This window comes from Dipodomys merriami, unplaced genomic scaffold (assembly GCF_024711535.1).
Source record: "Dipodomys merriami isolate MVZ:Mamm:240054 unplaced genomic scaffold, mDipMer1.0.p SCAF_39, whole genome shotgun sequence".
In the NCBI taxonomy this organism is placed as follows: domain Eukaryota; kingdom Metazoa; phylum Chordata; class Mammalia; order Rodentia; family Heteromyidae; genus Dipodomys; species Dipodomys merriami.
The window spans coordinates 5,422,488-5,450,160 of record NW_027205492.1 but is presented as its reverse complement, the minus strand read 5'-3'; the positions used below and the strand labels follow the sequence as shown (position 1 = coordinate 5,450,160).

Sequence of the window (27,673 nt, the reverse complement as noted above, 5' to 3'; positions counted from 1 at the left end):
TTTTACTATTTGAGCCACAGCTTCACTTCTAGATTTTTTTTCTGGTTGGTTGGAGATAAGAGCCCATGGCTTTGAACCATGATCTTCAAATCTGTCTCCTGAGTAGCTAGGATTATAGGAGTGAGCTACCAGTACCGGGCTAAAGTCTCTTCCTGATGTTTACTTTTTAGCACTAGCATTCTCTCCAGTGTTTTCCAGGTGAATCTGGAAGCAGAGAGCTTACTGGGTCTGTCTAGATACTGGTGTAAGCTCATTCAGCACAGTGCTCTGTTTCCATGATGTTTCTTCTGGGAGAAAGGACTCCCTTGGCACTTTACATGTGCATTGTGGAAACTATTAGTCTTCAGACATTCATTGCCATTAGACATACGGACAGGGACAGGGAGGCAGGAAGCAGTTCTTTACCAGAGCCATGGGTATGGGGCACAAGGCTTGGCTTCTCTCTTGGGTTTCAAATTCTCGCAGACTCTTGGGGGCAGGTCCCTGCTTTTACAGGAATATCCTCCTGAACACCAACCATCCAGGGTAAGTAAGGTTCCTCCAAAGATTCTGAGCAGCCTTCTCCTTGCTAACCATGTGCCCTGTTCAGCTCCAGCTCCCCTGCTCCTGAGCTGGCAGCTCTACTGGGCTCTGTAGGCGGACCCGAGGCTTCTGCCCCTTCCATCGTGTCAAGAGGTGAGCAAGGTGCCCCAGGGTCCACCTCCCACTGTGTGTCTCCCAGAGACAAACAGGTGTTGTTCACATTCTCACAGTTTCTCTGGTGGACACAGCATGTTTATGTTTCTCGCTCCTGCTGTTTTAGAAGCAGAAGAGCTCAATCCTGTGGCATCACTTGCTCTTGAACTTGTCTCTTCTGAGGCCCCCTTGTGTGTTCACAGCTGCATATGGCTCCACTGCAGGCTGTGGCTCTGCTGGAAGCTGCAGAGGGGGAGTGGGCTCCAGGCTCTGTTTTCCTCATGGATGCCAATCACGCTCCTCCCCGTGGGCCCCAGGCTGAGTTCCTGGTGAACACATTCCCTCTAGTGATGGCTCAGGCTCCTGCAGAGACACCTGCATCCACATCCTAGATCTCTCTCCTGAGTGCCAAGTCCCCCTGCCACCTGCCACCCACACCTCTCCATCTGTATATTCCACAGAATCCTTTATGCTAACATGGCCAAGCTCTGTCTTTCCTGCTCAGGGAATTAAGGCCTTAGCGTCTTCCTCAGCCAGAAAGGGTCCAGGCCTGCAGGGGAAAACTCCAATGACTTTATGAATTACTCCGTGAATTTATAGATACACAGCAGGGCCTAGTGGTTCAGGGATGACTTCTGTCTCTCTTGCAAAGTATAACCAGAAGGAAGGTAGTGTTAGTCAGCTCCCTACCGCATTCTGGTGAGCTCTTATGGAGAGGGAGGAGTCAGGGCATGCCGACACTTTGCTACATCCGGTCCTGAGCATTTCTGAGCAAGACTGATGGTTACACAGGGGCCAGTGCTGTTCAGAGACGTGTGTGTAGACTTCACCCGGAAGGAATGGCAGCTGCTGGATGTCACCCAGAGGCTTCTGTACAAGGATGTGATGCTGGACAACTACCGGCACCTGCATGCACTTGGTGAGCCCTGCCCCCCTCCCCACGCCCAGCCCCCCCAACATGGGTAAGCCTGGCATCCCCCACCCTTTGATATCCAGTACCCACAGCACTAGGTGAGCCCAGCCCCCTGCTCGACGTCCAGCACTCACACACACTGCGTGAGCCCCTTGTGACTCCCAGAACCTGTGTTTCCTGTTTTGGGAGCCAAATCCTTACAGAGTAGGGCATTTTAGGCCTGGGATTTTGGGCCCTAAGACACTTTGAGGGCACTGGAGAGAGTACTATGTTCTCCCTTCCCCAGTGGCAGGGTCCTTCCCCAGATGCCCACCTCTCCGGGCAGGATAACCAGCTGTCCCCCACCTCCCATGGGACCTGGGGTTGCTGGCTTTGATGAAACCCAGAAGGACCCTGCCGTGTGTGCTTAGGCCCTCTGTGCTTCAGGGGGCCTAAACCCGAAGCAATTTTGAAGTCCTCTGTCACTTCTCATCCCAGGGCTCTGCATGACCAAACCTCAGCTGATATGCAAGCTAGAACGAGAGGAGGAGCCATGGATAATGGAGAGAGAGCCCCCGAGTCACAGCCACTCAGGTGAGAACCCCAGAGTCACAGCCACTCAGGTGAGAACCCCCGAGTCACAGCCACTCAGGTGAGAACCCCCGAGTCACAGCCACTCAGGTGAGTTGTGGTCAGGTTGGAAGAACAGGGAGAATCTACATCCTGGTGGTCCAGGGTGGGGGTTCTTTGCAGTGTGGTCAGAAATCTTCTTTGAGGCTTTGGGCTTTGAAAAGGAGTAAATGAAGATGATGACACACCTTAGATCTCAGACCTCTAAAGGTCACTCTTCCGCATAGACTTGTTTTTTGTTTTGTTTTTTTTGGTTGTGGGGCTTGAACTCTGGGCCTGGGTACTGTCCCTGAGCTCTTCAGCTCAAGGCGAGCCCTCTATCACTTGAGCCACAGTGCCACTTCCGGTTTTCTGGTGTTAATTAGAGATAAGAGTCTCATGGACTTTCCTGCTTGAGCTGGCTTTGAACTGTGATCCTCAGATCTCAGCCTCCTGAGTAGCTAGGATTAAGATGTGAGCCACTGGCTTCCAGCATTATTTGTTCTACTTGAGTGTGTGTGTGTGTGTGCGCCAGTCTTTGTGCTTGAACTCAGGGTACAGGCACTGGTCATGAAATTTCTTGCTCAAGGCTACCACTTGGGTCACAGTTATACTTTTGGCTTTTGGTAATTAATTGGAGATAAGAGTCTCATGGACTTTTCTGCCTGGCTGGCTTCGAACCTCAATCTTCAGATCTCAGGAACTCGAGGTAGCTAGAAATGCAGGTATGAGCCTCTGGTGCCCAGTCTTGACTTGATGAGGTTTACTTGGCTTCTACACAAGCTACCTGCTGCCTTCCTCATTCCAGACACCTGTTTCTATTTTCACTCTGTGTAGCCATTGTTTATCTTCTCTCCAGGGTCATGCACTCATTTATTCATACATTCCTTCATGCAACAAATACTCATGTAGAATTTGCTCTACACCAGTTTCTTTTCAAGTGTGGGCACAGACCCTGCTCCTCTCAAGAGGGCCAAGTGGCTAGTCAATACAGACAGGACGGATACAAGTCAGTACTGTGAAGAAGGAAAGCCAGGTGAGCAACACAGGGCAAATGGGTGTTTGAGAAGGGAGATCAGGAGGCCTCTTTCAGGAGGTCAGCCTTTGAACAGGAACAGTGGAATGAAGGTGTGTGTGTGTGTGTGTGTGTGTGTGTGTGTGTGTGTGTGTGTGTGTGTGTGTGTGTGTGCGTGTGTGTGTGTGTGTGTTGGTACTGGGACTTGAATTCAGGGCTTGAGCATTGTCCCTTAACTTTTTCACTCAAGGCTGATGTTCTACCACTTGAGCCACAGTTCCATTTCTGGCTTCTTGGTGATTAATGAATAAGAATCTCCTGGACATTTTTTGCATGGGCTGGCTTTGAACCACAATCCTTAGATCTCAGCCTTCTGAGTGGCTAGGATTACAGGTGTAAGCCACTGGCACCACCTGGATTGGAATTTTGAATGAAGGGAAGGAGAGAGCTATGGGTTTTCTAAGCAGTTTCCAGACCAGAACAGGGGATGCCAAGCCTCTGAGACAAGACTGTGTTTGGTGTCATGAGAGAAAATTCAGGGCAGTGGAGGTCGCATACAGACCTGAAGAGTAACTTAGAAAAACGGTAGGTAAGATAGCAGGTCAAAAAGAGTACCTTGAAGTGTTGTAGGTAAATGCAGAGCACAGGATCCAAGCAAAAAAGACAGAGAACCATCCATCCAAGATGCAGAGGGGACCAGAGAGTGTGGTCCCAGAGCCCCAGGAGCAAGGAGGTAAGGAAGAGGTAGATTCCAATATGGAGATGCATGTGGACAGTCAGCTCGACCCCTTCTTTACTGAAAATTATCCCAAAGAAAATGAAAACAAATGTCAAGTCCATTTTCACTAGAGGCTGCAAGAAGCTGAAATCTCAATGTGAAAAATAAATAAGTTAAAATTTAAAGCTAGAAAACCTGCCAAAAGCAGTGAAAATCAGGCTTACTCATGTAGCTAGAGAAACAAATCATGTAGGAAAATACATTAGCATATATTGTCTAGACAGTACTTACCTGACTCCTAAATTGCACTTGACTAAAGATTAGGGACCACAGCTCAAGAGGGAGAGAGCTTGCATCACATGCTGGAGGACCTGGATTCAATCTCCAATGCTGCAACCAATTTAAAACTATGATCAGAATAAGTAAAGTTCACCGCAGTAGAATTGAAAGTGGTGAGGATGCACTGCATGGTCCTGAGGAGGTCTGTGTCCTGAGTTGACTCAGGACACAATAAGTGAAAATTCCAAGGGAACTTTGTGTCTTGAAGTAAATAGCTCTCTTCTTAGAGAAGCTGCTTCTTTAAGAAGCTCTTCTGCTTCTTATAGGAACCGATGGACTTGTAGACTTGTGGATGGTCTCTTGAACTTGCACAGTGAATGCTAGTATAAGAATCCAGTATAAAATCCAAGCATATTTGCTTTGTGAGCCCACCAGTTTCTGTTTTTTTGTGTGTGGTTTTTGTTGTTGTTGTTTTTGCCAGGCTTGAACTCAGGGCCTGGGTGCTGTCCCTGAGCTTCTTTTGCTCAAGGCTAGCACTCTACCACTTGAGCCACAGCACCACTTCTGGCTATTTCTGTGTATATGGTATTAAGGAATTGAACCTAGGGCTTCATGCATGCCAGGCAAGCACTCTACCACTGAGCCACCTTCCCAGCGCCTTGGCTTCTGTTTTATCTACTGTAGGAAAGTCATCTGTGTAGAAGAGGTCAATACTGGGACTTGAATTCAGGACCTCACACTCGCTGCCACTCTACCACTTCAGCCACATCACCAGCCCTTTTTGCGTTCATTATTATTTTGTTGGTGGTGGTGGTGGTAATTATAGGGCCTGAACTCTGGGCCTGAGCGCTGTCCCTCAGTTCTTCAGCTCAAGGCTAGCACTCTACCACTCGAGCCACAGCACCACTTCCGGCTTTTTCTGTTTACGTGGTGCTGAGGAATCAAACCCAGGGCTTCATGCATGCAAGGCAAGCACTCTACCACTGAGCCACCTTCCCAGCCCCACACTCATTATTTTTCAGATAGGATCTCATGCTTTTTGCTTAGAGCTGGCCTCAGACTGTGATCCCACTACCTGTGCCTCCCAGTAGCTGGGATCACAGGCATGCATCATCACGCCCAGTTTGTTGGTTGAGATGAGCTCTTGCTACCTTTTTGCCCAGCTTAACCTCAATGATCCTCTCTATCTCAGCACCCTGAGTGTCTGGAATAGCAGGTAGATGCAGGCCCAAGGGAAGTTATACATACTCTTTTAAGTGTACAGTTCATATTGCTGCATAAAATGTGAATAAAGAGGATAACAATAATCACTCATAGACAAAATTGTTTACAACAAAGACAAAAGGTAAGCCAAGCCCAGTGGCTCAATCCTATAATCCTAGCTACTTAGGAGGCAGAGATCTGGAGGATTGAGGTTTGACAATAGTTGGGTGTCATGTATATATCATCCTGCTATACAAAGAAGCACAAATAGGAGGATCGCAGCCCAGGCTACACTCAAAAGCAAAACACTATCTCAAAAACAACTATTTCAGAAAGGGAAGACAGAGAGGAACCAGCAGCAGAGCACCTGCCAAGCAAGTGTGAGGTCCAACCCCAGGAGGACACATAATAAAATAAAACCCCAAGGTTAATAAAAGCCCTTGGAGCCCATGTGAGTAGCCAAGTGCTTGAGTTATTACATGAAAGAGAAGAAGAAAAACATGGCATAAAACCAGCAGTAAAAGCTAAGCACTGAAGAGTTGTGTTCATACTAAAACCATCACAGAGATGCACAGAGCAGCCTGATTCATCATTTCTAAAATGGAGGTACAGGGAAAGTGCCCTTGGGGAGGTGGGTGGGTAAACAGACACAACACATCCTGCCACAGAGAAGAAAGCTGTCGAGCTTAGAAGAGTGAAAGCAACCTGTCTAAAAATGCCTCACAACCTCACGAAAAGCCAAACCTTTGAGGTAGTCCGAAGGATGGGTGGTGTCCAGGGCTGGGTGGAGGATGGGAGTAGGGCACACGGGACTCTGGCCAGGAGCTGCTGGTGAGATCTGCTGGGTGGACACACTTGTCCTGACCACAGAGCGTGCAGTTCTTGGCTTGGGCCCCAGGGGACGCTAGGGTTCTGGGTGGCAATGGTGTACCCTGTTGTGGTTAGCCGGGATGTACAGGACCTCTCTGACCTTCCACTCCATTTTACCATCAACCTAAATCTGCTCTTTGAAAAGCATCTAGTTTTTAAAGAATCGGTTTTGTGACAGGGCACAAGCAGTGGGTAATGCAAACCAGCTGTTGAGAGGGAATGTGAGATTGTCCTCAGGAGGGATTTTTGTTGAGGAACTCTGATGGAATCGATTGTGGCGCTAGCACCAGAGTGTGGATCTCCTGTGTGCCTTACACACTCATCTGACGTGGTTTCCCAGCCACATGGAAAGACAGGACTGGTCTTTAGACCTGAGGAAATGAGGGCTGTCTTAACTTTCACTTGGGGATTGGAGTACAGAATGGAAGAAAGGAGAGTGATCCGAATCATATAGACTGAATAAGGATGCTGCTGTAATTTGATCTGGAGAGAGGAGTAAGGATCTAGTCACTGATGAGGGTCCACATCTAACGCCTGTTCTGACCCACACAAAACCCTGGTCCTCTTTGTCTTGCTGCTCAGTGTTGCCTGTGTTTGCCCCATTTAAAATAACTTCCATTCTCTGTTCTCAGTTCACCATTCCTTGTGTTTTTTAAAATTTAAAAATGTAAAGTTTATTGTTATTTTAAAGGTGATACACAGAGGGGTTACATTAGTCATTGCCCTTTAGACAATGTCATCCTTTCCCGCACTATCTCCCAGTTTCCTTGTGTTGTATTTTGAGTTCTCTGCCCATTTTGAGGCCATATTTGTAACAAGCCAAAGCTACTACCATTTATATTCAGCTCTTTCCCTTTTTCTACTACAATGTATGACTTTGTATTCCTATTACCCAACTAAAAGGCTTGAAGAAAAGGTTTGCTTAGGACTATACTCTTCCCAAGAGAGTGTTCCTAAAACTCCAGAATTGACTCAGCATACAGGAAAAACCAAAAACCATCCTTAGGAACTATGTTAATGCAAGGTGCTGGTGGCTCAGGCCTGTAACTCTAGCTACTCAGGAGGCTGAGATCTGAGAATCAAGATTCTGAAGCCAGCCTGGGCAGGAAAACCTGTGAGGATCTTTTTTTTTTTTTTTTCCTGGTCATGGGGCTTGAACTCTGGGTCTGGATGCTGTCCCTCAGCCTCAGCTCTTCAGCTCAAGGCTAGTGCTCTGCCACTTGAGCCACAGCACCACTTCCAATTTTCTGGTAGTTTATTGGAGATAAGAGTCTCAAAGCCTGGGCTGGCATTGAACCGAGGTTTTCAGATCTCAGTCTCCTGAGTAGCTAGGATTACAGGTGTGATCCACTGGTATCCAGCTCTGTGAGATTCTTATCTCCAATTAAACACAGACCTTGTGGCTCAAGTGATAGAGCACTAGCCTTGAGCAAATAAAACTCAGGAACAGTGCCCAGGCCCTGAGCTCAAGTCCCAGGACCAGTACAAAAAAAGAAAGAAAGCTATGTAAAGATTTATAACATAGGGCTGAGAAGGTGGCTCAGTGGTAGAGTGCTTGCCTTGTATGCCTGAGGCCCTGGGTTCGATTCCTCAGCACCACATAAGCAAAAAGAAAAAAGCCGGAAGTGGTGCTGTGGCTCAAGTGGCAGAGCGCTAGCCTTGAGCTGAAGAGCTGAGGGACAGTGCCCAGGCCCAGAGCTCAGGCCCCACAACCGGAACCAGAAAAAAAAAGATTTATAACATATAGTTTACTTTTCATATTTCTAGAACCCCAGGATGCCAATAACATGAAAGTAGAAATCCAAGAACATGAAGAGAAATATTTGAGGCCAGTTTCAGTCATCCACAACAAAACATTGATGAAAGAAAGAAAGAAGGCCTTACAAGAAATAGTTAATATAACCACAAATCCAGGATCCTCAAGAAAAATAGCCCATAAGTGTGACTCATTTGGAACAAGCTTGAAAGGCATTTCAGAATTACTTATTAGTCACAGGAACCATGTAAGGAAGAAGTCCACTGATGCCAGAGGAGGCGGGTCCTCCGACACCCAGCCTGAGGAAGTGCACACCGGAAGGCAGCCCTGTAAAGTATGTCCAAACCAGAAATCTCACAGTTCTGATGAGGACCTCGTTCATCATCAGAAAAATGTGTCTTTGGAGCAACTTCTTGAGGATAACAATTGTGGGAAGACCTTGTACAGAAAGACAGCCTCTGGCTCATGTGAGAGAGCTCGAACTGTAGAGAAACCACCAGCAAATCATGACTGCAGATCAGCCCCAAGGAAAAAGTCAAAGCTTGATTCTGGTCCAGAAACCCTTAGGAAGAGGAAACCAAGTGAGTCCAGCCAGAGTGCAAAGTCCTCATGCATCAAGTCAAGACATCCCACAACTCACCGTGAGTGTAACACACAGATGGAGGCTGTGGAGGGGAAGTCCCAGCTTCCCCAACATAAAAGGAGGTGCGTAGGTGGACAAGCTGGCTGTGAGCGAGCCCACGCAGGGGCCAAGGCCTCTGACCACTGGGAAGGTGGGAAATCCCCTCGTGAAAAATCACGTCCGCACTGGAAACCTCACACCACAGGAATGCCCAACACGGGCACCGGTGAGGACGGTGCCTCCCAGGAGCCACACCCGACTTCCAACAAGAGAAAGAGCCCAGGAGAGAAAAGGCCTAAAGGTAGTAAAGATGAGAAGACCTTTCTCCCAAAGTCTGAGCGCACTCCATGTGGGAGGTCACGCTTGGAGAGAGCCCCTGAGGAGGGTGAAGGGAGTGGGGGCACACGCAAGGCTGGAAAGCAAGGCACCCCCCCAGGACGGAAGACCCATGCCTGCAGTCGCTGTGGGGAAAGCTTCGGAAGCAAAGCAGGCCTTACCCAACACCAGAGCACACACACAGGGAAGAAAGCCTTTGAGTGCAGCGAGTGTGAGAAATCCTTCTCAGTGAAGTCCAACCTCACAGAGCATCAGAGAACTCACACGGGAGAAAAGCCACACGGCTGCCAGCAGTGTGGGAAGTCGTTCTGCCAAAAATCGGCACTCACGGTGCATCAGAGAACTCACACCGGAGAGAAGCCATACAAATGCAGCGAGTGTGGGAAACGCTTCTGTGTGAAATCAAACCTCACTCAGCATCGGAGGACCCACACAGGAGAGAAACCTTATCAATGCAGCGAATGCTCCAGGTCTTTCGGCGTGAAATGCAACCTCATTGTGCATCAGAGAACTCACACAGGAGAAAACCCCTACAAATGCCCCACATGTGGGAAAACGTTCCATGAAAAGTCAGCCCTCACAAAACACCAGCGAATTCATACTGGGGAAAAGCCCTATGAATGTAACGAATGCGGAAAAAACTTCAGCCAGAGGTCAGCCCTCACAAAACATCAGAGAAAAACACACAAGAAGAAAACATCCACCAGTACCTTCCCTGTGCAGAAAGAATCCTGCCACCAGCCAAATGCACTGACCACTAGCAAAACCAGAGCACAGAAACCTTGATAGGCCAGCCCTTGCAGCAAAAGCTTCATACATAGGCTTCACGACGAGGAGCTGGGAAATTAAGGTAGACGTGCAGTCATGTGAGTGTCTTGATCATGTGAATACTTTCAACAAGTAATAAAGAACATGGGTGAAGATGATCTGTGGAAATACTATTCAGAAGTTATATTTCAAGCTGGGTGCTGTTGGCTCATGCCTACACTCCTAACTATCAGGAGGCTGAGATCTAAGGATCACAGTTCAAAGCCAGCCAGGCAGCAAAGTCTGTGAGACCCTTATCTCCAATTAACCACCAGAAAACCAGAAATGGTGCTGTGGCTCAAATGGTAGAGTGTTCGCCTTGAGCTGAAGAGTTCAGGGACAGGCCCACAGTTCAGAGGCCAGGCCCAGAGTTCAAGCCCCACAACCAACAACAACAACAAAAAAAGCAGCAGTTATATTTCAGGCAGAGAGGAAAAGATGAATCACTAACATGGAACCAGTTACAGCAGCAGGAACTGAATTCGGTTTGGTTACACTCTTTAAAATATTTAAAGTGGCTCACACCTGTAATCCTAGCTACTTAGGAGGCTGAGATCTGAGGATCATGGTTCGAAGTCAGTTTGGGCAGGAAAGTCTGTGAGAGTCTTATCTCCAATGAACTACCAAAAAGCTAGAAGCAGAGTTGTGGCTCAAGTGGTAGAGTGCCAGCTTTGAGTGAAAAAAAAAAAACTAAGGGACAGTGCCCAGGCCCTGAATTCAAACTCTAGTATGGACAGAAAATAATCCCCCCCCCCAAACTGTCATAGGCTTCCTCCTAGGAGGATTGACCTCCAACCCACTTCTTGCAGAAGAAATGAACCTCTCATTGTCGTTTTGCTGCAGGTAGAGGACATGAGGTGAATGCGCATCTTGGGTGTAGGGGGAGTGTACCACACCGTGCATGCACCGCGCTGGGGTCCTTGAGTGTACCACACCACACATGCACCGCGCTGAGGTTCTTGCTAACATCCTCACCAGACCTCAGTTCTTGTCAGCCTTGTGTCAGAACCACTGGACTTCATTCCTAGGTGGAGGGGCTCTAGTGGGGACAGCGAGCTAACCCCGGGGCAGGCTCCAGGTCACCCAATACACGGCAGGCTGGAGGAACCCCATCCTGCCTCCACTGCTCCTGTAGGATGGTGCAGAGGCTCTGCACCTCCCAGAAGAGGCTGGTGCAGGTGCAGGCTAGCCACACCAAAGGACCCGTGCCCTGCCCTTTGAACCACAGGAGATGAGGCAGGAGATGGGAAGGGGCAGTGACAAATCCTCCCCCGCTCCCCTTTTCTCAGGATGCTCCAGGACAGAGTGGTTCACACCAGCACCCTGAGGGTGCCCTGGGCACAGCATCAGCCTGGGCCTTGCTGCCCTGCTTCTCTCTTCCCTGCTCGCTCCGAGGCTGTACCTCTCCACAAGCTGTTAGCATGGATATTTTTGCTCTGGTCCCTCCCAGGCTAAGATGAGACTCTTCTGGAGAAATAGGAAAAAGAATAAGAAAAGAAGTTGAAAAAAGTAGGAAAAGAAAACTCATTAAAATAGAAGTTGGTTTTAGCCGGGCGCTGGCGGCTCACGCCTGTAATCCTAGCTACTCAGGAGGCTGAGATCTGAGGATCACGGTTCAAAGCCAGCCCGGGCAGGAGAGACCGTGAGACTCTTATCTCCAATAAACCACCAGAGGGGCTGGGAAGGTGGCTCAGTGGTAGGGCGCTTGCCTTGCATGCTCGAGGCCCTGGGTTCGATTCCTCAGCACCACATAAGCAAAAAGAAAAAAGCCGGAAGTGGCACTGTGGCTCAAGTGGTAGAGCGCTAGCCTTGAGCTGAAGAGCTGAGGGACAGCGCCCAGGCCCAGAGTTCAGGCCCCACGACCGGACCCAAAAAAAAAAAAAAAAAAAACCACCAGAAAGCCGGAAGTGGCGCTGTAGCTCAAGTGGTAGAGCGCTCGCCTTGAGCTGAAGAGCTGAGGGACAGCGCCCAGGCCCAGAGTTCAAGCCCCACGACCGACAAAAAAAAAAAAAAAAATAGAAGTTGGTTTTTAGAAATAGGGGAAATAACAAGAAATCTAAGCTACACTTCTTTGAGAGACAAAACTAATATATCATAATTCCATAGGTAAGCAAAAGAATCTGGATGGTTAAGAGAAGAGAATATTTATTATTATTTTAAAAATACTGAGTTTTGGGCTGGGAAGGTGGCTTCAGTGGTAGAGCGCTTGCCTTGCGTGCATGAGGCCCTGGGTTCGATTCCTCAGCACCACATAAGTAAAAAGAAAAAAAGCCAGAAGTGGTGCTGAGGCTCAAGTGGTAGAGTGCTAGCCTTGAGCTGAAGAGCTGAGGGACAGCGCCCAGCCCCACGACTGGACCAAAAAAAAAAAAAAAAAACCTAGTTTGGGGAAACTGAAGCAGGAGATGAGGAGTTCTAGACCAGCCTAGGCTATGTAGGCAAATTGTCTTAAAAACAAAATAAATTTTGAAAAAGATAGTATGTTACGATGGTGTTGTAAAGGCTAAAAGCCAGACACTAGGGTAAGTTGTGCCCCAAGCAGTACCCAGTGTTGAAGAACCTGCCATTGCTATTGCCACCCTCTAGTGGACAGAGCTTGACATAGCATCCTCTTCTTGAAGTCATCATAGATTATTGCCTCTGTCACCCAGGGGCTACGGAAATGGAATCTCCAAGCAGAACTCAATTTATTTCATGGCTCACATCCACTCCATCCCACAAAGGTCAGATATGCACATCTGAGCTAGGAGGGAGGCTGGCAATTCCAGTCTAACTCCCTCTCTGGAGAGGCGGGGCTTGTCCCCATGAACTGTCCCGTGAGCTGATTCGTGGAAAAGGGCCATTGCAGAGCTCATGGAAGTGAGCAAAACAGGGGTCTCCTGTAAGACAAAGCAGATCAACCCTCAGAGGAGGATTAAAGATAGTAAAAAAGAATAAAGAAGGGTTCATCAATAATTCTGTCACGGCTGACTTTGGGAAATAGAATGTAAGCTGTCCAGAGGAAGTACGATGTCAGCCACCTACATAATTACATTTTTTTTTCTAGTGATCACATTCAAAGCAGAAAAATGAAATATCTGAAATTAACTTTAATGATATCTTATTTCATCCAACACACCCAAAAGGCTTCAACATATAACCAATATGGAAGTTATAAGTCTTGCTAAGTCTTAAAAAAATTCAGTGTGTGTTTTAGAATTTAGCCCACTTCAGTTCAGAGCAGGGCATTGTTAAGTGTTCAATAGCGTGTGGCTGGTGTTTGGGACATTTCTAATGTAGAGAAAATGAAATCAGGACTTTATTTGAGATCATTATAAAATGAATTCCAGGCTTGAGTTAAGGTTAAAAACTTAAAGGCCAGGCATCTGTGACCCACACCTGTAATCCTAGCTACTCAGGAGGCTGAGATCTGAGGATTGAAGTTTGAAGTCAGCCTAGGCAGGAAAGTCAGGGAGACTTTTATCTCCATTTAACTACCACAAAGCTGAAAGTGGAGCTCAAGTGGAAGAGCAGCAGCCTTCCACTCTGAAAAAGCTAAGAGACAGTGCTCAGGCCATGAGTTCAAGCCCCAGTACCAGCACCAAATAAATTTTTAAAAAAGACCTAAATCTCTAAATAAACCTATGATAATTTAGAAAAAGACATATGGTGCTGCATGAACCCTGCATCTGATGAGAGCCCTCTCTCCACATGCAGACCAAGAATCAGATCAAGATTTAATATCTGTCTAAGCACAGAGCTGCTGCAGAATCCGTATCTGAATAAAAAATGATCAGCTGCTATCATGAGAGGACTCATAGGGGAACAAATCCAAGTGGTGACTAAGCATAAAAAGATTCAGAATCCCCACAGGAGTGAGGGAAATGCAACTCCAAACCCTCGTAGCGCCTCACGTTAATGGCATAGGCCAGTGAACTGAGTGGGTGTGAGCTAACACCTTCTCTGATTGGGAAGGGACATGCTTTGCCACAGCCCCAGCACCATCACCTTGCTGCAAAGCCAACTGGGAATGTTTGTCAAAATCACAGCTCTGTGCCTGCGCGGTCTCTCACCCTGCAGTCCCACACATGCACAGCACAGGAATCCATCTCGTGGAGACAAAAGAGCAGAATGGAGGTGGATGTTCGCACCCGCCGTGCTCATGATCCCAAGGGGAGAAAATCCTAAAGCAAGGTGGGTGCTTCAGGAGCAGAGGAATGGCCGGGAGGCAATGGCCCCTGGGGCTCTGCCTCCTGTTTATTCTTTCCTCCTATGAGTCACATTAATCAGACATTGGAACTAAGCATCTGTCCTCCATGGCTTCCAGCACGGATGAATTCACTTCTCCCATCTATTTTTTTCCCCACATTGCATTGTGGGAGAATTTTGTTTTTCGGCTGCTATGACAACATACCATAGACTGGGTAATTTATAAAGCAAGAATCTTAGTCAGGCATTTGGTGGCTTACTTCTGTATGTAATCCTAGCTACTCAGGAGGCTAAGATCTGAGGATCAGTGTTTGAAGTCAGCCTGGGCAGGAAAGTCAAGGAGACTCGTCTCCACTTAACCACACACATACACACATACCCCAGAAGCGGAGCTCTGGCTCAAGTGGTAGAGTATAAAAGCTAAGGAAGTGTGTCTAGGCCCTGAGTTCGAGCTCCAATAACAGCACACACTGCTTCCATATCAGTAACTGAGTCAGCTCTCTGATCACACACACACACACACACACACACACACACTGCTTCCATATCAGTAACTGAGTCAGCTCTCTGACCTCACTTCCCCAGCAGCCCTGACATCTATCCTCCTCCACCTCCTCCTATGTTGGGAAAGGAAGGAGTGGGACCTTGGTCACACAGGGAGGGGCAGTGGGGGTGTATTTGAGGACTTTCTCCAGGGGCTGCCTGTTCTGAACTGCTAGGACTTTTTCCTCACTGATTGCTAATATTGTACACTACTAATTAAGACTGCTTCCTTCTGGGGCTAAGCCAGCTCTGTCTGGCAGCTTCTCCTGTTCAGACACACACAGCCTCCCTGACGTGCACATGGGAAGCCACATACTCACCATACTGTTCTTTCAAGTATCACTGAGCTAGGGTGTGGTAGTGCATCTCTGTAATCCCAGCAACTCAGCAAGCAGAGTTAGGAAGCTGGAGATCCCAGGCCAACTCATGCAAAAATACAAGACACTTTCTAAAAATAAATTAAAGCAAAAAGAGTTGGGGGCATGGCTCAAGTGGTAAAGTACTTATTTAGCAATCATGAGTCACTGAGTTCAATCCCCAATGTCGCCAAAAGAAGAAGAAAATTACTGAATCCTTTGCCGTGTGTTGTCTTGAAGTGAACCTCGTCATTAGGATACGTGCTGGGGGTAATTCCAGACTGGAAGAAAAGCCTTATAGTGGTTTCCAGAACACTGGCCCCCAATGTCAGAGTTCACATGCTTAAGCTACTTAATAGCTGCACAGCAAATGAATTAATCTCTCTGTGTTCCACTTCCCCTTGTGAAAATGGAAGTAATATAATAATTCCTAGCTCAGAGGGTTGGGGTGAAAGTTCAATAAGATGTGGTGTATAAAGTCCCTAGGAGTAAATAAATTAATGTAAAACCCTTCAAACAGTGCCTGCCCTCCACCCCAGTGTAACATTGATAAGTGGTAGCTATTATTTTTATTATTTTTATTCTGTGAGCTAGAATTTTTTTTAAAGTTTCAATGAATATGCTCCAATATCCTTCTACCCCATATCACACACACACACACACACACACACACACACACACACACACACAGAGAGAGAGAGAGAGAGAGAGAGAGAGAGAGAGAGAGAGAGAGTTGGGGATTGTAATAGGTGGTATCCTGCCAGCAGGGGGCACTAGTTTCTCACAGGCGGCCTGCACCGGAGCCCCGGGGACTCCTGAGTTTCCACCCAAACACCAATAACCCCTCATTCCTGGAAAAGCGATCTTCACCAATTAAGTTATTGTGAGTTATGTGAGCCCCCATCTGCAGGAGCCAAGGCTAGACTGGCTGGCTGCCTTCTGCCCTTTGCTTCCCGCTTAGAGAACCAAGTCACCATGAATTTTCTTAATGATGCTTTATTCGCCTGGTCCAGACATTTTTCTTCCCTTTCTTTCTGAAGCAGAGACAATGAAACATGGAGGAGAGGACACAGGCCTTGAGGTTAGAACTGGCTTTGGATCCTGGCTCCACTAGTCTAACGAATAATCTGAGCTAATGTCACTACAGCAGATGCCTCAGCGTCCTCACTTGTCAAAGAAGAGCGTGAACAGAACTTAGAGGAGCATGAGGTCGAGTCAGCTGAGTTTAAAGAATGAGACTCCCCACGTAAGTTGTCCCTATTGGGTAGCGAACATGGGAAGGCAAGGTGAGGGTCCGGAAGGCATGCTGGCTTGCATATCAGCCAGATGGTGTGGCCTGTGCACCACCAAACAGCAGTCTTCCTCATGTGTGAAATGGGTACACTAATATCCACCCAAAGTCGACTGTTTTAAGAATGAGAATCTGTGTGACAGCCAGGAGGAGTATTGACTCACAGCAGACCCACAATGAGTGCTGGTTCTATTGCTGTTGGCAGGTGTATGTAGATTGTGCCATCTTTCCAGTATGGTGGCAGGGACTGTCTGTCCACAATCATTTAAAAATTGCAATGAAGCTAAGCACCAGTGGCTCATTCTGCAATCCTAACTACTCAGGAGGCTGAGATCCGAGAATTGTGATTCAGGCTAGGCAGGAAAGTCCATGAGACTCTTACTTCTAACTAAGCACCCAAAAGCCAGAAGTGGAGCTGTGGCTTACATGGTAGAGCACTAGCCTTGAGTAAAAGAAGCTTAGGGACAGCGCTCAAGTCCTGAGGTCAAGCACTCAGGTCCTGAGTTCAAGCCCCAGGACAGGCACCAACAAAAAGAAAAAGCAACAAGTAAGATATGGACACGTGTGACGTACTAGGTACACTCTAGGTTCTCAGGGGCCCGCTGTGAACTAGACAGCTCACATCTCTTTTGTCATGGAGTTTAAAACTGATGTCAGAAACTAGACAAGCAGTATGAGCTGGAGAGCTGGGGAGAGAAGAGGGGTGGGCTAGGGGCAAGGAGTGGGGTGGAGAGGCTGGGTTTGTGGACAGAGTGCCCAGGGAAGCCTGGAGCATGGCGGGAATGGGGTGAGGAAAATCACCGGTGATGACTGGCGTGGGCCTCCCTGGAGTGGGGCAGCCAGGGCCCAGAGCAGAAGTGGGAAGACGCTGTGTGTGCAGCATGGGAAATCGGGGTCAAGAGACTCAGGCAGAACGGGGGGGGCTGGGGAGTGCAAATGGATGAAGTCATGGCGATAGTCTAGTGCCAGGTCACCCAGGGCGTTGCAGGCCATGGTGAAGGTGATACCTTCCTTGGTCCCCACCTCTCTAAAGATGGTCTGCTGTCCAGTGTCCATGTGTGCTGAGGAGCTGACAGAAGCCACAAGAGGGCAGTGCATGTGTGTCAGTCATACCTGCAATGATAACCTACACTGGAGCCAAAGGGTTGTTTTGTCTCCCATGTTGGAGGTATCAGGTCACAGGTAATAGGTCCCGTGGTTCGAAGCCTGAGCTGGAACATGGCGAGAGTACCTGTCAGAGGAGGATTACCCACCTCATGTCCAGACTTGGAAGAGTGTGAAAGAGACTGGCACCCCACAATCCCCTTTGAGGGTGCATCCCCAATGACCTAAAGTCCTCCCGGTAGGCACCATGCTGAGACGGCGCCTTTAACACACAATTCAGAGGACAGCTCTGCAGAAGCAAAGGCTCTGGGGAGGAGGAGAAGGAGACATGCAGGTCCCCTGGCTCAGGAGCAGAGGAGCTGGGGCACAGGGAGAGGGGACAGGAGCCAGAGCACAGAGATGCTGCACTGATGGACATTTTCCTTCTTCTTTTTCCCCTCTGCACACACTGTGGAAACAAGGTCATCAACCCGGCATGAGGAGTTGAAGGCAGAGGACAGGAGATGCAAGAGTGTCTATCAGGGAGGAGAATAGGTTGGCCAGGACACACGTACAGGGGTGTAGCCCTGTAAGAAGGACCTGCCTCATTCATTGCTGACTCAGGAGTGGACTAAGTGGTGAGCTTGGTTAAGATTTGGGATTCAGGGTTAGAGGTGTGGCTCAATGATAGAGCACCTGCATGGCAAGTGCAAAAGCCCCGAGTTCATTCACCAGTACAGAAAGTGCAGGGATGGCAATTCTCCCCTCTGAGTGATTGGAGAGCAGAATGTTGAGTGCTGGGGTGCTAAGCTGGGTTTGGGGGAAGGTCAAATGGATTGGGGAACTGGGAGGAGGATTTCAATTTCAGTATGTTCTACTTTCAGATTCCATTTTAGGGGAACCTAATATAAACCCACATCATAAATACAGGAGTTTAAAAAACAAAATTAACTGAGCATCTACTACCTGCCAAGCGCAGTGCTCAGTGTTGTATATTTCCTGGCTCTCATGTAGCCTTTATGAACATCTATTAAGGCTGGATCGTTCTTCTTCCCCATAGTATGGAATGTGTCCCAGGGAGATGCAGTTACCCAGCACTCGGTGCTGGTCTGTGTATGACCCAGTCTGAGATCTGAACTCCTATGTACTGCCAAGTGCCCCACACCAAGTGGGCCCCTGCAATTGTGACAGTCAGCTGCTCCTGCTTGATCTCAGCCTGAACACAGGACACCTGACCTCAGCTGCCCAGCAGAGAAGCTGGGATGAAGGTGGAAAATCTGGAATGCTTCCTTGTGTGAACGAAGCTGTGGATCTGTTTGCTCTTGTGAGCTAAAGAATAAACACATTACCTTAAATTGGCCAACCTCTAACTGACATAAGAAAGTTCTAATCAAGAAGAGGAGAAAAGTCAAGATGCACTGTATTCATATACTGCTTTGTGGAGCTGGGAAGGTAGCTCAGTGGTAGAGTGCTTGCCTTGAATGCATGAGGCCTTAGGTATGATTCCTCAGTACCACATAAGCAGAAAAAGCCGGAAGTTGCACTGTGGCTCAAGTGGTAGAGCGCTAGCCTTAAGCTGAAGAGCTGAGGGACAGCGCCCAGGCCCAGAGTTCAGGCCCACGACCAAAAAGAAAACAAAAAGGAAAAAAAAGAAACTGCTTTGTTACAATGCAACTCTTTTGTACAACTACTTAAAGATAATAAAATACATACATATAAAGAAGAGAAGAAAAAGCTAGAACTTGTTTGGCCACCCAAACACCCCAGGGCATCAGCAGTCTCTTTTCTACTCCTGGGTCTCCAGCTTTCTGTCACCTCTGTGAGTCAGCCTCCAGCCCGCCAGCAACTCCAGTTCTGCTCAAGCTCGGCAAAAGTAGTTACTATGACTTGCACTCGAAGAAAAACAAGACTAAGAATTGTGAAGCTGTGGTAGATGATTCACCTCTGGGAGAAGTGCATACTGAGCAGGGCCAGGGCTGGGGTGGGCGACGCACCCAAGACACACAATTTGAGGAGGTTTCTGTCCAGCTAATGTGAGAGCAGGATCAGCTCTAAAATAAAAAAGGAAAACAAAAACAGCCCCCCCTAAAAACAACAAAAAAGAAAACTTGAGGATTATTTCTCAGCTAATGCTAGGGGACAGCTTTCCATCCTTGCCACAAACCTTCCTCTTCTTCTTAGTATTATTATTTAGTTGCACACAGTACTGAACAGAAAGTGAACCATTTGGGTCAGCAGGAGCTTTCTGCTCCCTATGATCATTTGAGGATCCTGCCACCTTTTCATTTGGGTGGCTCCGTAATCCTGTCACCATCATAATCAAGGAGAAAGAGGAGAAGGAAGAGGGAGAGGAGAAAGAGAGGCAGGAAGAGGAAAAGGAAGGCCCCTAGCCTTTACAGGCCTGAGGTGTCACTCATTCCTTCCAGGGCAAGAAGTCACCAACTGGTGGTATTCCTTACAAGGGAAACATGGCTGGGAAGCCATGTTGCTTTGGAAGGCAGGGACGCTCACAGAGCTCACAACTCAGTGCTCACAAGCCAGGCCGGTGGGCAAGAGGGTGGAATCAGAGGGAGCAGAGTGGAATCTGAGTTACAGGCTTACAGGTTCCGGGTTGGCCCAGGTGCGCCTTTAATCTTTCAGAGGCTTTGGGTTCCCTGTTTTTAAAACAATGAAGTGAAGGGAGGCTGAGATCTGAGAATCATGGTTTGAAGTTAGTCCAGACAGAAGCCAATAAACAAGCAAAAAGCTGGCACTGGAGCTGTGGCGCAAGAGATAGAATGCTAGCCTTGAGTGACAAAGCTAAGAGAGTGCCTAAGCCTGAGTTCAAGTCACACACACACACACACACACACACACACACACACACACACACACACACACACACACACACACACACACACACACACACACACACACACACACACACACACACACACACACACACACACACACACACACCCACCCTCAATTCAAGAAGTAAAACTGCCTTGGAGCGTATGCGGTCCATGCGAAGGGGTCAGTATTGTCTCTTTGCCGAGTGTCCCTTTTTGTTTTGTCCATTTTATTTCTGGAGACTGTTGTAAGGATCTGCCTAGCAAAAGGAGTTAAGACTAGAACTCGAAAAATGGAAACAAGAGGATTTTTACCCGCCCCCCCCTTTGTCTTGTTTGTTCCCTTATCTGTCTTTGGGGGAGGGGGGAGCCCCAGAAACCGAGAGCCAAGAGTGAAGGCATGCAGCCGTGGTGCCCACTGGACTCTACGTGGAAAATGAAGTATACAACTTGCGGGTGGGGATGGGTCCTCGCTGCCCACCACCTTTAGGGGATGACGACGGAGTCTGGGCGCGGCGGGCGTCTCCCCGACGCGGGTGGTCCCCCTGGGCCCCGTCTCCGCTCCCGCAGCCGGGCATGCGCAGTGCCGTCCGGGGCGTCCCCGGCGCGGCGCCCGGCCCCGCGGGCCCCGCAGGTGCGGTGCTGAACGCCGCCGCCCACGGACGCGTCCCTCCCCCGGCACGGCGGCGCTGCGCCCGCCGCTGCTCCGCGCCCACGGTCAGCCCCGGGCGCCGGTATAATTAGCTCCATCTCCGACACGACTGTCACCTCCCACTCGGATCCCCAAGCCAGCCGAGCCCGCGGTGGAGGGTGCGCGTGACCCGCCCACTGGGCAGAGTTGATGGCACCGGGGGGGCCGCGGGGTCCTCACCCCCTCGGGTGTGTCGCAGGGGTTCAGAACCTTTCCCTACGCTCTCGCGCTGTGTGCAATTAAACAATAACGAGAAGTCGTACTGAGAGGAAGAAGAAGGGCTGGAAAGCTGCCCTGAGCGTTGGCTGGACACTGCGGTGCTCCCGGTCAGACAGCCCGCCGGAGAAAAACCATCCTGTCTCTTTAAGAGACAAGGAGGCTGGGGAGGCGGGGACAGCCGGCGACCCCCAGCCCGCGCTGGTAGCCGAGCCCGCCTCTTTTTGAGTGACGGACCATTCACCCAATTGAAGGAAGAACTTTTAGCGCGACGGCAAAACAGACTAATAGACTGCCAGGAAGGGCTGAGAGGGGGGCGGGACCCCAGGAAGGCGGGGCGGGCGGAGGCTGGTGGGGCCGCGGTCGCTGAGACCCGGGCGCGGGAGCCGGGCCTAGGTCGGCGCCCTGGTGAGTGGGGCGGGGAGGGGGGGGCTGCTGGGGGTAGACGGGGATCCGCCCGGGGTGTGTGGCGGGGGGCAGGAGTAGATCTGAGCGGCGGGGAGGACCCGAGGCTACGGCCGGAGGGTCTGGGTGGCCGGTACCTCGGGCCTTGGGGGGTCGCGGCCTGGCCGGGCTGCGGGGCGGGACCGGGCGGCGCCGGGGGAGGGCGGGGGCGCAGGAGGAGGGGTGGAGCCCGGGGCCGAAGATGGGGACGGGGTGCCCGGGCGCCGGGGGTGCCCGGAGCCCAGCGCGGGTGCGGCCTGGCTCTGGACCCCGCCGCGGGTCCCGAGTCCTCGCCGGCCCCGGCCCCGGCCCCGGCCCGCTCGCCCACCCGGGACCGGCGCTGCTGCGTCTTCTCCCGTCTGCTGCGGGCGCGCGGCCCGGGGCCCGGCCCGGCCCTTTCAGATCGCTGCTGGGACGTGGGGTGCAGCTCTGCCCGGCTCCCCAGCCACCCTCCGGTCAGCGCCGGGCCCGCCCCTCGGCCCCGGGCTCGGCCCCTCCGCTCGGGGCTCCGGGCCTTCCTGGGGCCTTCCACCGAGCGTCCCTCGACCTGTGGGGGTCCCCCGGCCCCCCTCACCCCCGGGCGCCTTCCCGGGGAGGCTCCCCGGTCCCCGACCGAGCCGTGTCTCACGGTGAACACCCGGGTCTTCTCCCTCCCCGCCCCGGCTCCGCCGCCGTCGCGCGTCTGTTTACGGTTCGGAGACTGCGGCGATCCAGGCCGCACCGCGCGCGTGCGCGCGGGGCCCGCGGTTCCGTCCGAAGATAACCAGAAGATGAGGCCCACAGGAAGAAGGCAGGCAGTGTCCGGTGTCGCCCTTGCATCCCGGGCACCCCACACAGGTCAGGCGCCGTAATATTTACTAAATAAACAGAAGGCTTAGATTTGTCAAGAGGAAGGAGGTGTGAAGCTAGTCACCGGTGGGGCAACTTTGTGTGTGTGTGTATGTGCCAAACTCTGCTAAGGGGATGCTGTCCAGTAGAAAAAAATGAGGCAGGCAGGGGCCGGGTGTAGTGGTTACACACCTGTCATTCCAGATAGAGCGATGGGTGTGAGGCCTTGAGTTCAAATCCCAGTACTGTCAGGACGATGACTATGATGATGATACAGACCCCATATGGTATTTCAAATTTTCCAGTCGCTGTTTTTGAAAGCATAAAAGCAGGTGCAATTAATGGTGGTCATGTGCTTTTCAACTTTGTCTATTCCAAGTATTATCATACCATGCAAACGATAGGAAACAGCGCTTGGTGGGATTGCTCCATTGGTTTGCAGTACCTTTTTGGGATGTGCCCATTTTGTAGTCAGGACAGCCCACCTCTCACTTTGACTCGCACAGTGGCCATGGGTCTGGTGCTCTGTATCCACACGGTGAAGGCTGACACACCGGCTGTGCGGTGCTGGACCCTGCAAACCTGATGATGTCCAAGCCCCTCTTGAAGGAACCGTGGTTACCCACATTTCATTGATGAAAATAACGTTAGTACCTGCCTGAGGTCATCCTGGACTGTGTGGTGGAGAAGGTGGACTGAGACCTCCTTTGGTGAATTACCAATTATTGAGGCTGCAGTGGGGTTTGAACTCATGGTTTTCTGCTTGCTCAGCAGATTCTCTACCACTTGAGCCACTTTACCAGCTCTCTTTGTGCTCATTATTTTTGAGGTGTGTTCATGAGGCCTTATGTTTCAGCCCAGCTTGATCTGTGATCCTCCTGTTTATGCATCAGCAGCCCTGGTATCATGGGCACACACCACTTGGTTGAGATGGAATCTCATGAACTGTTTTGCTGGAGCTGGGCTCGAGCCACCATGCCCAGCGTCCATCTGTTAATACTGAAGCTGGTGATTCTTTTTATTCCCTATGCCGCTTCTACAGGAAGCAGGGGTTCAGCCTTCTTCTAATGGCACTGTTGTCTACAAGTTCTAGCTTGTTCCGTGCTTTGATAGCATCTAGGTGTTATCAGTACCATCTGTGTGAGTGGCTACAAGTAGCCTATCTGATGTAGTTGAAGAAAAAAACCTGCCCCAGGCTGGGTGCTGGTGGTCCTGGCACTCAGAGGCTGAGACAGGAAGATGCTGGGAGTGTAGGAATTCAAGACCACACTAGGCAACCTAGCAAGATGATGGCTGAGGAAAACCCCCTGCGCGGCACATCTGTCTCCGACTCAGTCACTTCCCTCAGTCCAGCTGCACTAAGTGAGCCTGGTCCCAGGATCTGGATGGAAAGTAAAATCTTCCACATGGCAGCATCTCGGAGGGGCTGGGAACTTGAAACTTATTTCCAGTTTGACCACTTTGAGTTATTGTTGAGTCCCTGCCCTGAGGCCTGCACTGTTCTAGGCCACCAGAAGTGACTTGAGCGTGTAAGTCACCGTTCATCTTCACAGTGCTTAACCTAAGCACTGGAAAGACAAAACCAGGTCACACAAAATGACCCATATGTGTGGTAAAAAACAACAACAACAACAAAAACCAGAAGGAAAGGTGGGCCAGGGGCTACAAAGTAGCCTTGTGGCCAGGTTGCATTTTTATTGATAACTGGTGTTTGAGCTCCGGGTCTCTCTTTCTTACTTGGCTTTTTTGCTCAAAGCTGGCATCCTGTCACTTGAGCCACAGCTCCACTTCTGGCTTTTTATTAATTATAATTATTAGAGATAAAGAGCGGAGCGCTGGTGGCTCACACCTGTAATCCTAGCTACTCAGGAGGCAGAGATCTGCAGATTTTGGTTCAAAGCCAGCCCAGGCAGCAAAGTCCATGAGACTCTTATGTCCAATTAGCCACCAGAAAACCAGAAGTGGTGTTGTGGCTCAAGTGGTAGAGCATTAGCCTTGAGCTGAAAAGGTCAGGGACAGTGTCCAGGCCCAGAGTTCAAATGTCATGACCAACAAAAAGAAGGGGGGGGGGGACAAAAAAGGTCTCACAGATTTTTCTGCCTGGGCTCTTTTTGAACCTCAGTCCTCAAATCTCAGCCTCCCGAGTAGCTAGGATTATAGATGTAAGCCACTGATGCCTTACATTTGCTGGTTAATTTGGAGATGGAATCTCATGGGCTTTTTTGCCTGGGCTACCTTCAAACTGTGATCCTCCAGAATCTTAGCATCCTGTGTACCTAGAATTACAGGTGTGAGCTACTGGCACCAGGCTGAAGTTGCATTAAAAAAAAAATAACTGAATTTGAACTTTTACAGGCTCAGTAGAAGTTTCCAGTTTTCCCAGACCCTACTACTTGGAGGCCATGTGGTTTATTTACCTGCCTGCCTGGGTGCTAAAGGCATTTGTTGATTTTGAATCACTAGAAAAGATCACTAGCTACTATGTTGGCTGGTTCTTCCAAAGGTATAGTAATAACAGTAGAATGCCTCCATCAAATGCCTGGACTTTGTAGAAATTTCTCTCCTTAATTGCTTTCATAGGTCCTTTCATTTTTGTCCACAACATACCACAGCCTGGCAGGGAGGGCTCTGTGTGTGTGTGTGTGTGTGTGTGTGTGTGAGTGTGTGTGTGTGTGTGCGCGTGTGCGTGTGTGTGTGTGTTCGCGCGGTACTGAGGCTTGCACATGTGTGTGTGTGTGTGTGTTCGCGCGGTACTGAGGCTTGCACATGTGTGTGTGTGTGTGTGTGTGTGTGTGTGTGTGTGTGTGTGTGTGTGTGTTCGCGCGGTACTGAGGCTTGCACAAAGAGCCTGGGTATTGTCCCTTAGCTTTCTTGCTGAAAGGTGGCACTCTACCCCTTGAGCCACAGCTCCACTTCCAGCTTTTTGGTGGTTAATTAGAGATAAGATCTCACAGCCTGTCCTGCCTGAGCTGCTTTGCACTGTGATCCTCCAATCTCAGCCTTTTGAATAGCTAGGATGACAGGAGTGAGCCACCAGAGCAGGACTGGTGTTTTTATCCCGGAGGAGATGTGGTTCCACTCCAAGTCCATGCAGCTAGATTTTTGCTTACTCTGTGACTGGTGTGATGTGTGGATGGAGCTTTACATACATTAATTGCTTTAATGTTGCCAGGACTTTGCCAAGTAGAGTTGCTTGGTTCTCATCTTCATTTTACAGATCAGGACGTTTTTAGAGCAGGGATCCAAATCCAGGCCTGTCCCACTCAGAACACAAGTCCCTATGGCTAAATGACAATGCTTCCTGGGAGGTGGAGTTGGGAAAGGCACACCCCTAGAAGGGGAGAGAGGAAGAGAAGGGGGGGGAGAGGGAGGGAGGGAGAGAGGGAGGGAGGGAGAGAGAGAGAGACAGAGAGCTGAGAGTGGGGGAGGGTCTGGCTTTCTTTTGTCTTTAAGTGGTGGCCTGGTGTGGCATTGCCAGCTCTTGGACCTCTGTTCCTTTTTCTATAAAGTGAGAGGGAGGACTTGGCCTAATTTATGAGGACAATGCTGGGTTGTTGTGGCCACTCTTGAAGGATTCTGGCCCACAGCCTTTGGGTTTCAGCTGTAACACATGTATTTTCTCAGCCGGCCATACCCTGCCTTACCCAGGCTCTCTCCCTGTGCAGTGCTGGTGTTCTCTGTGATCCTCTGAGCAGGTATTTTGTTTTGTTTTGTTTTTAGTGCTGGTCCTTGGGTTTGAACTCAGGGCCTGGGCACTGTTCCTGATATTTTTGCACAAGGCTAGCTCTGTACCACTTGAACCACAGCTCCACTTCTGGCTTTTTTTTTTTTTTTTTTTTGGTTATTATTGGAGATAAGAGTTTCATGGAGTTTCTTGCCCGGGCTGGCTTTGAACTGTGATCCTTAGATCTCAGCCTTCTGAGTAGCTAGGATTACAAGTGTGAACCACTAGTGCCTAGCTGTTGAACAGTTCCTTAAATCTTGAAGCAAGGCACCTGGCAACTCAGGAGGTTGAGATCTGGGGACTGAGGTTCAAAGACAGCCCAAGCAGAAAAATCAGTGAAGCTTTTATCTCTAGCTAAACAGCAAAAAACCAGAAATGGAGCTGTGGCTCACGTGGTAGAGCGCTAGCCTTGAGTGAAAAAGTTAAAGGACAGCACCCAGGCTCTGAGTTCAAACTCCAGTACTGGCGCACATACTAACCCATACATAGCTCATCTGTTTATTTTTTTTTCTCAGCCTGTGTTTGCTTGCTTTTCCCAAACAAGGAAAGGTCTGTCAATACTTCACCCGTCTGAGTCTGTCACCTGGGTTATTGAAGTTAGGGATTTGGAAAGTTCTGCCGGGGTCACCCTGCAGGGTATATTTGGGGTGGCATTCTTTGGGCTGTATGTTGGCTATGCACTACAGACAGTGGACAGCAGGAGAAGGAGAGTGGCCACAGGTTGATCGCGCTCCTGGAGTGGGAGGCCTGACCTGACTCTCCTCCCCCCCCCCCCGCCCCCCCAGTTTAGCGTCATGTAGGGGAGGTCTAATGACAGCCATTGATCTGCTGGCCTAGGGCCCGTTGCCTAGGCCTTCCCTCACCCTGGGGCTCCCATCCAGAGGGCTGGCAGAGGGCACGCTCCTGTGTCAGTGCCAGGATCCCCGTGTGCTGGTGTGCTGGCCCCACTTCAGCAATCTGGGAAGACTGTGCATTGGAGGAATTGGGAGGGATTGGTAAAAGATCAGAGCAACCAGCAAAGGTACAGTTGGTTTTACCTGAGGTCAGAGGCTCGGGGAGCCATCAAGAGGAGTGAGGTTCTCTGGGGCTGGGCCTGGGAGGTGGAGGTGGGGTTTGGTGTTTGCCCGTTGGACAAGCATGGAGTCAATAGCACAGGCAAAAGTGTGGACTGGTAAGAGCAGGGTTTGAGACACAGGTGGTCAGATGAGTAGGAAAGCCAGTTCCTCCCCAACGCCACCACAAGGCAGATGTGCCACCCACAGTGCCCTCTTGTCCTCTGAGGGCGTGTGTCTGTGAGCTAGTGGCCTTTAGCGGTATTTGGGAGAGTTGGTGGTCAGCATGAAGGCTCCTTTGAAGCAGCGCAGCAGTAGAGGATGGAACCTCAGCGGTGCCTCCACCCCGCCCCCCCCCCCCCACTGGGGGCTGCCCTGGGAGTGGAGTCGCCTCTGCAGAGAAGATGGCCAGGGGAGCCGCAGAGACGGTGGTGTGATTAGAAGGAGCGGGTGGCCTCCAGTCATCTTCCTAGGAAGGCTGCTCACCCTGGTTTGCAGGAAACGCTAAACCAGACTTGCCTAGGCCCCCCCCACTGAGTCCCAGAGAAAGAATAGAACAGAAGGCACTAGCCATGGCCTTGAGGGAAGGAGGGGGAGGCGGAGCTGGAACCTTCTGGCATTCTCCATCATGAATTCTCTCTGCCAGG

General features: G+C 50.0%; 2 protein-coding genes across 5 annotated transcripts in view; both read left to right on the top strand.

The window, feature by feature from the left end:
• The first annotated feature begins 1,479 nt into the window (after positions 1 to 1,479).
• Positions 1,480 to 9,886, top strand: LOC138805341 (zinc finger protein 248-like). The gene is made up of 3 exons (XM_069990128.1): positions 1,480 to 1,594; positions 2,066 to 2,161; positions 8,029 to 9,886. Exons 1-3 carry the CDS (start codon positions 1,561 to 1,563, stop codon positions 9,759 to 9,761), a joined length of 1,863 nt encoding a protein of 620 aa, XP_069846229.1. The 5' UTR covers positions 1,480 to 1,560; the 3' UTR covers positions 9,762 to 9,886.
• An 11,417-nt stretch (positions 9,887 to 21,303) lies between these two features.
• Elmo2 (engulfment and cell motility 2) overlaps positions 21,304 to 27,673 on the top strand; it is a 40,299-nt gene continuing 33,929 nt past the window's right edge. For 2 of the 4 annotated variants that reach the window (XM_069989896.1, XM_069989894.1), the window contains exon 1: positions 21,304 to 21,386. The gene's annotated coding sequence lies outside the window, so the exon portion shown is untranslated. Of the gene's footprint in view, positions 21,387 to 21,897; positions 22,260 to 27,673 lie in introns of those variants that run through there. The other 2 variants (XM_069989897.1, XM_069989895.1) reach the window with 2 other exon arrangements.